The sequence below is a fragment of the Bombus flavifrons genome, chromosome 8, assembly GCF_040668555.2.
Source record: "Bombus flavifrons isolate JBK064 chromosome 8, iyBomFlav1_principal, whole genome shotgun sequence".
NCBI classification, from domain to species: Eukaryota; Metazoa; Arthropoda; class Insecta; order Hymenoptera; family Apidae; genus Bombus; species Bombus flavifrons.
The window spans coordinates 1,967,502-1,979,808 of NC_138449.1; the positions used below are offsets into that span (position 1 = coordinate 1,967,502).

The window sequence follows — 12,307 nt, forward strand, 5'->3', positions numbered from 1 at the left end:
AATCTGCAAGATCTCAGAGTGAGCTTCCGGGATTACGATCCCGCGTTGGTTGACAGGGACGTCATAGAAAGATATGGCGCTCGAGATAGGAGGTGGATACGAGCTGCAGAACTAGCTGTAAATTAACCGCACACCACGGACCCGATGTATTCGTCGCTTCGTGTTCTTCTTCCTCCGGCAAGTCCGTATCTGTGCGCATGTTACGTTAGACGGGTATAGCTCGTGTATCGAGCTGCGTATACCACGGAAGAACTGGAGAGTATCCCGTCACGATTTCAGATACCTCGTACGCAACCATCTAGCCGATCGTGCGCAGCATTTTTCTCGTGAGATTTGTATCGTTGCATGAATTCAAGGTTCCCGTGTCTCTGTGTTACCTTCAAGTATTTGAGTGTTTAGTAAAGAACAGAAGATTTTTAGAATTTGTACATATGGAATTTCCGAAAATTAGAGAAACTACATTTTTTTTTATCTAGGGATGGTTTCTGTTTCATATCTTGTCCTTTGTTCTTTTCTATCTATATTTTGCCATTATCTTAATCAGCATTGTTCGACAATTTTCGATGAATTGCATTGTATTCTGTTATAAGTAGTTTTGAGTGAAAATTAATTACATCATTGTTTTCTAAACGGTCTCTGATGTGTAAGAGGTTTGTATTGTATTTATAAACTTTATTGAAACTGTAGAAAAATCATTTAGGATATCCAGTTTGAAACCCTAGCAAGTTTCAGTAAAAGTCTGAATCCTTATCCTCTCTGTCATCAGGACACCAACTTTCTCTTTCGTTTCAATATTACGTATACTTTTCAATCAATCTACCTCAAACACCTCTAACACCTCTAACAACTTCATCCATTTCTTCCTCTCTACAGTTTTATCCACATCCGCGCAATTATATCAAAGTTAATGTTTAACACATTACTTCAAAATAACTTCTTCTTCGCTTTAATCCTATTTTCTTCGTTCTAAATTTACTAATACATATTACAGTTTCCAAGCTTCTATATGAATGATCTAAATTAACCGATATTCAAGGCTGTAATTACTCGATACTTAGCGTGTTTGTATTTCACTTGGTTTCTCGCGGAACGTGTAACGCAACTTTCAGATGCTAATGATTCAATTTCTCAACGCGTATCACACGATCGTATATACACAGGCGCGCGTCACTTTTAATTACTAATCCCCTTTCGCGCACGTTCCACCGTTATCGATATAATTTAGGCGTACGCATGCGTAAATTACCATTAGATCAGATAAATCTTTTCCCTCGATCTTTCCTTATCTCTGGCACATTCAAACCAAACGCTCGATTTCTTCGCAACGCTGTGGTTAATGTCCCGTTTGATCGCTCGACGAACCGACCGACGACGATCGATCAAGAGATCAAGGCCAACGCTACGATCTGCGAGATCGATCGTTTTTCCATTGGCTCGGACAACCATCGTTTCCGTGATCCACTTATTACGCCACCTTCCGTGCGCGTTTACCGGTAATAATTACCTAATTATTATCCACTCAATAAGAAATGTTTCTTACCTACAATCGTAAACTTATGTACGTTGCACGGCAACGTCGTCTACGCTATGATTAGTACGGTCATCAAAATAATTTTTTACAACCCCGAACGAGGTGCATGATTGATTAAAAGGAGATACTATTTTTTTAGTGTAACTAATAGTCGAATCGTTTTGTCTATATAATGTTCTGATTTTCTCTAGTGATTCATCAATTATCATATGAAGGAAAGATTTGTACTATGTCATTCGTGGAAATGTTGTACAAGAAAATATTTGTTACTGACATGATCGTTCTTTACAAATCATTTATTTTGGAACTAAAGTGATTCGAATGAAAGTAACGTGTCTCGCCTATGCATTTGTGGGAAATTTAGAGATACAAAAATGTATAGATTGCAGATAATGTTAGAAATGTATAATATCAAGTATTCGTTGTTATGGTATAGTATTCAATGAAATAAACACTTTTCTAGCAAAATGTAAAATTGCATAAACATCCACGGTTTAATTATAATATTTAGAGCAATTTTATTGCTTTACTTACTATAAAAATATGAGTCTGCATAAAGATCCACGGCTTAGTCGTACACGTACTAATAATGTTTTTCACTCAATGAGAAATTCATATTTTTAATTTGTTAAATCGTCAGTTAGAAGACAAATAGAAAAAGATGATTTCCATCGTAGATCAGTCAACGAAAGTAAGGACGATGTTGGTATCTGAAAATACCAATTATTATTTACTTCGGCGCGAAACGATCGCAAGTTGTTGGAAGATCGAGAGGCAAGGGAAACGGATAATAGATAAACGAGATATGCGGCGTTTCACGGTCGATAATTCCGCCTCTAATCGATTATGTTATTTTTCATCGTTCCTCCCCTTCTGTTCGGTTCCCTCGTGATCGAACAGTTCTCATATCGGCTGAGAAGATCGCAGCGAAAACGCTGGACGAACGATTATTCCTTATTTCTCGTAAATGAGCGGGCAATCAGCACTTTAATGCGATACCAAGGAATAATCCGCCGAACCCATCGATTCGCCGCGTGGTTATTAATCCATCGTTTAATTGTTTCCTTTTCTAAACCGTTCTTTCGTATGAATTAACATTTTTTCACGTTTTGTTTGCCATTTAAATTAAGATTATTCGTGTTTTGTAGCAACTGTCCGAAATATTCACCTGTTCTATTCGAACATGTAAATAAATCTACGTATATATTGAGATTTACTTTTAACACAAACGAAACAGCTTTCTTAAGTGAAGAAATTATAATATTAGGTGCAAAGGATTATCAATTACAAGATAAAGAATCAACTTGCCATCTCCGATTAACTTGTTAAAGACTTATATAACAAGTATAGGAAATACTAAACTCGAAAAGTACTATTTCCATGTATCCAGGACGTTGAGTCCTTTGTAACGATAAAGTATAGAAAAATACAAATGAAACATAATCTTCCTGTCATTTATTCTATTAAATTGTTGTACTCTGATTTATTTTCATAATGACGAAAAAGAATATTTCAGAAATCTGTGAACATTACTTGAAGGAAGAAACAATGAAGCTGCACGATAAATAATAAACATTTGTCGAAACAATAAAATACTAATTTATAAAATATATAGGTTGTCCTTAAGTTCTGAACTTTCTAAACAGCTTTCTTACGCTTCAAATTCTTAAAACGAAGGCACAGCTTACATTTTCTCGTAAACAAGCGATGATAGATAATCGTATTCTAGAAAGGACATTTACCTTGCGAAAGGAAAGTTGCACCACCACGTGCACCACCAAGCGCGACGATCATCAATCTCGACGTTTAAAAAAACATTCAACCAATACGCATAATTTCCCGCGAGGAAGGCACCGTTTTCGGAAAGAACGACAGACTCCGTGACGAGGGTCCAGAGGAAATGAGAGAAAAAGAAGAAAAGAGAGATTCGATGCACAGAGTTGGCGGTGTGCACTGTTGATCGCGCCTGCTCGTTGTCAGGCGTCCCCTTAAGCAACTAGAGCGAAGTAATAAAAATAATCACTTACAATCTAAACTTCCAGTCCATCCTCGTGGCAGCCATGACGCGCTGCTCGGTTCCACGGACCTGCAAGACCTTCGTTCGCCCTCGTCGCTGAGGAACCAGTCCCTGGAAACTCACTGGAACAGGGTCTCTCACGAATCACCAGTTGCACTGTCTTCCCTCTCGTCGAAATCGAAAGCGCTCGCTAACGTAATATCACGCGTGTCTGTGCACGTGTATACGCGCGTACGATATATATTAACGAACTATGTCTGTCGTTGGCCGCGTAGAACCCGTTCACCACCGGTTTCCGTTTAGCCGCGCCACGAACGGTCCGTTTCCACTGTCTGGTCGCGGCAGACGATCCACTTCCACTGTAACGGAAGGAGAAGAACACCCGACGTCGAACGAAACGTATCGTAACAATACGACTCTACCGATCGTATCGATCTATCGTCGATTGCAACGTATCGGATTTTTATTTTAATAATATTTCTTTTCTTCTTCGTCGAGATTTACAAAAAATTCCTCCTTTCTGTTACGTTCTTTGTGTTTGCAATTGGTGCACGAAACGAAGGATCGCTGAGTCTCGATATACGGTTGTGTTCTTTCTATTGAAAGTCAAAATAGAGGCGCGCGTTGGTAGAACCGATCAAGAGTAGAAGGATAAAGAGAAGAGAACGGGCTTCCTACGCGCGATCCACGAAAATGGAGCAACGTGCGTTCTGTGCCACTGTTCTCCGTTCTCCGTAACACTCTGCCAGGATATCCGCGCGTGGCTGCTCGTCTTCCACGGCTGCGAAAGGTGGGAAGATGAGGAGGAGGAGGACGAAGAGTAGTAGAAATAGAAGAGGTTATGCCGAGGTGGAGGCGGTGGTGGTGGTGCTGGTGACGGCGGTGGAGGTAGAAGAGATGGTGGAAGTGGTGACGACGGTGGTGGACGAATGATTGTGACGGTGGTGGAGATGGTGGTGGAGGTGGTGGTGGTGGTGGTGGTGGTGGTGAATGGTGATAGTGGAGTGGTGGAGGTGGGTACTCGTGAGAGGATCCTCGCCGTGTGGAGTACTAAGTAATAATGACATGGTCTAGGAGATGCCAGTCAGTTTTGTAATAACGTCCGTAAAAAGTGAATTTCCAAGGAAGGTGGGGAAACGTGGCTGGGTCCAATCCGAGATAGCATGGGTTCGACAGTTGGCCAATCGGAGCGCGACATTCCGGACCCCCAGGTTCCTTCGTCCTCGTCTTTTTCACACATTTTTTCGTTCCTCTCGCGAACCATCTTCTTCACAGAGTCGTAGGTGTTTTTGAAGTTGCGCTAGTATGCTATTTGAAACGGACCGCCCGAGAGCAACGCTTTGGGTGTCGAGAGCGGATGAACAGAATCGAGCATTTCGAATCGAAACGTTTCGTTCGAACAAACTCTAGGAAGTTGTCGATTCGTACGAAATATTTTCCTGCGATGGTTTGTCTTTTTACGAAGATCTTAGATTCGAGAGAACGAACAAAGTTGCAAATATCAGAAAAATCGTTAATCACGAAAGAAGCGTGATTTGTCAAAACGAACGTGGTTCAAGTACTCGGGAAGCGAAATCGCACGTGTCGATCTGCGATTGTACAGGTTGTTGTCATTATGGAGCATTACGCATGCATCGCCAGGTACTCGGTACATTTAACTGTGAACGGTATGGTGTATGATATGTCAATATGGTGGTACCATCGTTAAAAAATGATCACCGCAAGAACAAATCGGTCCACGAGAATGATCTTTGGTAACGAGAAAAAATGATTTGCCTCGTATCATGTAGATGCTACAGGCACCGATAGTCGCAACGATAGCTATCTCTTTATTGCATAACAATAAATTATTTCTTTTTGTTATGGCGAATACCGCTGCTCGCTTTTCATTAATCCTATTTCATTTATCACGTCGATGTGTTTCGTGCTTCTCTTCGTATTAACGTTTGAAATTTTGAAATCGCTAGTTTTAGCGATATGCATCGCTATATGCTTTGTAGATTGCACTTATTAAAGATATCCAAATTCCAGCGATTTTTAATTTAATTTAGGATCAGTTTCCTAATAAATACAGAATAGCAATTTATAAAATGATTCTATCGAAAACTATAACATACGAGCCATTTGGAATTGCTTTTCGTAGCATGATTAAAGACTCATATTACTTTTTTATTAATCCAATACTTGGTTAAAAAGTTATAATAGAAATACATTGTACGAACGGAACACTCTGCATAATTCTTATAATTAACGAACAAGAAATTAATGATATCGCCAACGCAAAATTTAAGTAACACATCAACCTCCGAACAAGCGACAAAACGGCAGATTTTTCTGGTCGTTTTGAAGAATAATAAAAAGGGTCATTGTTCGGCAGGAACTACTGTCGCTTTGAGCAGCGTTTCCGCGAAGATTCCGTTTCGCACTCGTGTAACGGCACCGGGCGCATCCTCGCCAGGGAAATCGTCGAACTGTTGGAAAGAGAAAGAGACCGGTACGCCACCAGAAAGAATTCCGTAATAGAGAAGAAGTCCCTTATTTCCGGGAAAGAAATCTTCATTTTTCAACTGAATTTCCCATGACTCGTTAATTACCTGCGCTCGCGTTCCGTTGGACCTATAACGTGACGTCATTAGTTTCCGCTCCACCAAGAAATCCACGAATAATTGATACCGATACGATAATCTCGTGATTATCGTCTTAGTTTTCCATCAGCCTGAGAATGCCAGCTTCAACATCGTATTTCAATTAGACGAGCGAAATAAGCGGTTAAAGAAGAGAAATAATTTACGATAAAGATGCATCCTCACTGAAGCAACAATTTTGTACATTTTGTAGTCTATTGTTTGTTGTATGTTTCAAACATTACTCAACAAGTATCAACCTGTAGAAACATTTTATCGTTTCGGTTTCAAAGTGACAATTTGTTTCAAGCAAACAAGTTAACAACTGTGAAACAGTCTACGAACTGTGAACATTGAAAGATCGTTTGAGTTTCTCAGAAGCCAAACTAATTAACTGTACTTCGTTCAGAAACATAATTGCTATACAATGTCTTAAAAATTGTATCATATTCACTTCCATGAACTTATTTATCGCAAGAGAAGCGTACAGATGATTGTAAATTCGAATGTGAATTTTAAAGAATAACGTTTGTAATATCGTCAGTCTTTCTATTTTTTAACGTATACAGTTAATGTCAGTGTGGTCTCTGAACTACTCATCTGTTTCCAACTTAAAGTATCGCCGCGTGTTCCCTATTTTTCGCCAAAATCTACCTCCAAACGGAAACAAATAATTTTTGTTACTATCAACAGAAACGCGAACACACATTAACTAATAACCATCAATTTTTTCAAAAACCATAATACATCAACAAAAAGTTCCTCGCTGTTGCCTCAGTGAGGATGCAGCTTAAGGAACCTTCGTTGAAAGAGTTCCGTGCTCGATCCTGTTCCTCGTCTTGATCAGTGACGTGAAAGGAAATCGTTCGTTTACGAGCACCAAAGGTTAATTGATACGATGCTACTACTAAATAATAATTAGGCCAAGAGTACCACCGATGAGCCCGCAGGGAATTGATAAATGGACCGAGTCAGGTTTGGTACACACGGCGATGCATCGCCTGGAATATGCGAACAGGCTACCGTTCGCAGAGAACGTTTCCGCGAACCGTCTGTTTTCACGTAACGGGATCGGTATCTGCGGAAATTGACGAAATTGTCGACGATACCGGTTACATCGGGGAGAACGTTGCATAAGATGGTTCCGCGTGTCGGAGGGCACCAACGGTTTTCGTTTTCACTCAGGTTTATGGCTTCGTGCATTTCTCTTGGTTCTTTTGGATTTTCCCAGTGTTAGAAATATCTTCCATATTCCCTGAGTTGAGTATTAGCGATGCATTCCTTCAGAGTTCCTGGGGCTCCTGAAGTATTTAGATAGAACACCATAGAAATGTTAACCGATAGAAAACCGTCACTATACTCTGCATCCTCCCCTACAGACTGCGAGGTGTTTATGAAGATTTCCTCCACGTAAAACAAGAAATGTTAAGAAAAGTTGAGAAATTATTGACAAAGGATTCTATCATGAATTATGAAGTTCTAAGACTGTAATGTTTGCAAACATACAGATTTCTATATTAAGATATAGTTTCATTCAGTTTCTTCAAATCGAAAGTTTTGTCACTTGTACTACTTTTTCCTTTTGTAGACTTTTTATTTATTAACATCACTGACCTCTTGAGAATGGTAATGTGAAGAACTTTATCGTTATAGTTCTGTCTGAATTTCATCTGTTAAAATATTGACGCGCGCAATCGAGAATTTTACTTATTCTTACTTCAGAAATCCTTTGTTGTCGTTATCAGTTCATCGTCTCGTAACACCGCGGCATGCTTTACCTATTACGCGTTTTGTAACGTAAACGACGTAACGGTGAACTTCTCTCCAGGTCCCTGTGAACGAAATACGTATCTTAATTATCTTCTTTTGATAAATTTAACGAGCTTCTTGCGCGAGATCTATCTCCGCGGATTTTTATCTAATTTGCTTATCAAACAACGAAGACGTCGCGTTGGCCTATTTCTCACTATACACTAGGTGCTCTTATTCTTCTTCCACGTACCAAACAAAATGATTTAACGGTATTAACCACCGGTTACGAGTCTCTCTTTTTTATACGATACTCTTCAAATCTTTATAATTCTCTAACAAAATGTCCCACTAATCATTCTTAAATATATCTGTCAAGTCGTTTTTCAGTGATTGTCATGTTCATTTTCTATACACGTTATGGAATTTGATAAATTTTGTAGCTTTTTGTGAGGTAAATAAATACAGAACTGTAAGATAGTACAGACAGGGTGTGGCAGGTGTGGCACAATCGGATAAAAGGTTACTCCATGTGGAAGAATAAGTTGAGTGACTGAATAGAATTCTTTTGACTCAAGCTTCGCTTTAGAGAGTTGAAAATTTGTCAAATGTAAACTTGGGTATTTCTATACTGGGTATAAGTGAACCAACAGAATGTCATTTCATATGGAAAGCAGGTCGAAAAAGTCAACAAACAGTCAAAGTCAAATCAAATTTTCTAGATTGATGTGTCGTTTACGAGGAAAATGAATTAAAAAATGCATGCATGAGACTAATTCCCGACTAAAAATTGTAAAACGAAAGCATTTTAATCTACAAATTTGAGTTACTTGTGCGATTATATTCCACTATATATAAAATAATCTCCGGATGATTATCATCGAAATTAGCCTAATTCACGTATATTTAACACTAGAACTACAGATAGTTAACACAAAGCTATTTCTACCAAAAAGCAGTCAAAATCACTGGTCTTTAAAAAATACGTAATAATAGAATATTTTTATATTTATTGATTTATTACTCTTTTACAGAAGCAATTCCACGTTATGTAGTACATTTTTGGTATTATTAATCCATCTGGGACCATGATCCCTAAACGAGGGTTAGCCCATTTATAAAATTGTAGAACCAGTCATTTTCATTGGTGTGATCCTGAATTTTCCTGATAACTGATATCATCATATCGAATGATACGCGGTAAAAATTTTAAAAACGTGTGGGAAGCCGTATAAAACGAGGAAACTGGTTAATTGGAGTTCGATAAACAGATTGCAGGTCCCTTTTACACTTTGACAAGTACCGCTCATTTTGAATGGTATTGGTATAAGTATCCTTTATACAAAATTATTTTCAGTTTGAATACATAAAAAACAAAATAAAATTCATTGTATTATTCTTTTAGTTATCGTTGCGAAAATCATTATATCATTGCGAAAAAAATATAACATGAAGTAGGAATTTTAAAATAAAATTATAAAACTAATCAATTTGACTGTTGTGTAAGTTGTAGTGTTAACAAGTTTCAAATTAGATTTTTTCAAAAGCAGAGACTTAAACGAAACAAATTGTTTCTAAATCTCCTACTCAATATAAAATATGTAACTCAATTTCGAAAAAAAGATTGACCTGCATTAACAGCTTCTGTATCTCTTTCAAGTTCTCTGTTCATATGTTGCGTTTTCAAATAGGTAAACTCGTATATAATTTGAACATCGCGTTTTCATTCACGGAGGAGGCCATGTTTCACGGGAAATCTCATTGACAATGACACTGCAGCAAACCGAACAATTGAAACCCGACCTGGGGCACAAAGCCGCAGAAATGACTAAATACCGACTCATTAAACGTAATTGTTTGTGTACCAGCGAAGTGAATACGAGTCCCCTTCTGGCGGCACGCTTGATGCGTCGCTCTTGCGTGCGTGTAATCTTTAAACGAGACTTAGGTATGTTACGCGTACGCTGATCAGAGTAATCAGATTTTTCTGTTCTTTTTTCCTAAGCAAATTCAACTTTGTTATTTGTAAAAGATTCGAGATATAATTAACTAATAAAGCATTTTACGAGCTTTGTTTATAACTCAGACTGACATTTTATGCCCACACCAAGTAAACAATAAATATATTTTTTCTATTTTAGCGCATTATATCTTCTTTGCAAAAACATCAAAAAATGAGTGTTTCTATTGTTAATAATTGCAAACAAAAGATTTGTCCTGCTGTTAAAAAAGGTTCGGTCTTGAAGCAGTTAAAATTGCTTGATGCGAGAAGAATGATACAAGTTTCGAAAAAAAGTAATTAAAAATATCGTATCAGATAGTTGTCTTAAAAAATTAAGTATTTTTCTCATTAACATGAGTTAGATCGATAAATATTTGAACAATACATAGTACGAAAAGCTTTCTGTACAGTTCAAACCTAACTTCTTCCTTAAGACATTCTAATTTGTGTCACAGAATATCCAGAAGACGTATTCAAGAAATATTTTATAGGATATTACCAAAATTTGTTTAAAACATGCATAAGATGTCTCTGTACTGTTTGTAATGTCCGGGACGGTTTGATGGATTGGTAAAATTACTGCAACCCTTCGGATTACCTGAATGGTAATCCGTTCTTGAACCACGTACATAACAAGCATGTACAACAAGTTCAATGCGGTTAATCTCGTTACAAATCACGGTACAGAGAATACCTACAATCTCCGTGAAATCCCTCTTTATCCAAGGTCTGGCAACGCAAACGAGTTCCAAAGGAGTTCGAGTTGAATCGATTATAAGCTTACAATTAGTATCTTCAACTGTGGATTATCATTCGAGCGGAGTAAATCTAATTTCACATTCGATATCTTCAACTTCTTATTCCTTCAAAATATTTAAAGAAATATATAAATGAAGATAATTAGATTTCGAATAGATTTTAATAAAATTGTTGCGATAATATAAATCTAATAATCAATTACATAACTAGCATGTGCATCTTATACGTATTTTAACGATGGAAACACGATCTATAAAAAGGCGGTATAACATTACTGGAAAAATTATCTGTTATACATTCGATCGATTAATCGTTCTACAACAAAGTCTATTTTAAATATTATTACTTTATACAAGTTATAGATACAGAAAATTTACAATATTCGAGCAGTAATATGTAACGCGAACTGTAATTTCTCAATACAACAATATTGTTCCTAAATCGTCTGGAAATAGAATTCCAGGCGAAGAATCATTTGAAACAGAAGCGTGTCTTGTTCTTTTATACATCGGTGGCCCTGAAAGTTCGCACAGCCGAGAAACAATGGTCCCAGAAGTCGAACCACGGTAACTGTTGCATTATTCGCTGCAAGATGCAGCGTCAACCGGGCTATCGTGGGTTTCGATCGACCTCTTGCTGGATGTTAGAGGCCACGTTCGCCGAGCTGTCGTCCTTTCCTTCTGTTTTAAACTCGATGGCCAAGCGAACGATAATAGAAGAAGCAGTTTGGCTAAATTACGAATTATTTGCCTTAGCGCTTTCAGAAGAAAATTTTTATCTGCGACACCATTGTCAGAGATAATTTGACCCGGTCAAAGAATTCCTGCAAATGAACAGTTTCACTTTACAATTCCGTCTTTCTTTCTTCTTATCGTTGTTCGCGTAATTCTCATGAGTAATGTTGACTTGGTGATTTAGGAAGTTGGTGTACCGTTTCATAGATCCTCCGACATGTTTAATACAAGAGAAAATGTTAGGTTATTGTTTTTGTGCTTTTATGATAGATGATTGGCGTGTAGTAGCTCCATTTGTCTAAATTCTATGAATTCTATACATTCTACGAATTCTGATAATCAACCACTTGGAATTATTCTATATTTTTACATCTTATTTTTCTCCTAAAGACGTTAGAAAATCGCTCTGGAATCATATTCTTCGTTTTAACATAGATTTACATTTTCAAAATAAAAATTAACAAAAGAAACTTTAGGTATTGAAACCGCAACCTTATTTATACGCTTTACATTTGTTTTATTCATGGAGTATCTAATTTTTCCTGTTCATCGTTCAAAATATATGTTTCTCGAGAAGAATCAGGAACATATGCGCCTGAAATTCAATAGAGTTAAATGGCAAGAAATTATGCACTTGATGGAAAATTAACCCGCTAAACTTGTGAAAATTGCCGAACAGAAAACGTATTGTATAATACTCTTCTACTTTGCATTTCAAATCACGAATTCAATCTCCTCTTCGATTCTTATTACCATCGCCTCCTTTTCACGACTCTTTGTCCCACAACATCGCAACCGCAATTTCATAAAGATACACCTGCAAGTACCTCAATCTTGTACAAAGTCTTTTACACGCCCTGTAACAAACGCCTTGCACAAAGATTACATCCA

The 12,307-nt window shown here is 37.6% G+C and overlaps 1 protein-coding gene and 1 long non-coding RNA gene across 4 annotated transcripts in view; one reads left to right on the top strand and one right to left on the bottom strand.

Annotated features, from left to right (window-relative positions):
- LOC138182910 (uncharacterized) overlaps positions 1-4,122 on the bottom strand; it is an 86,831-nt gene extending 82,709 nt beyond the window's left edge. The window contains exon 1 of one of the 2 annotated variants that reach the window (XM_069119313.1): positions 3,559-4,122. In XM_069119313.1, the coding sequence (XP_068975414.1) occupies positions 3,559-3,593 (35 nt within the window). In that variant the 5' untranslated portion in view covers positions 3,594-4,122. The remainder of the gene's footprint in view (positions 1-3,558) is intronic. The other variant, XM_069119314.1, reaches the window with a different exon arrangement.
- LOC138182917 (uncharacterized) overlaps positions 1-12,307 on the top strand; it is a 66,725-nt gene that overhangs the window by 26,122 nt on the left and 28,296 nt on the right. The gene's annotated exons all lie outside the window — the stretch shown is intronic.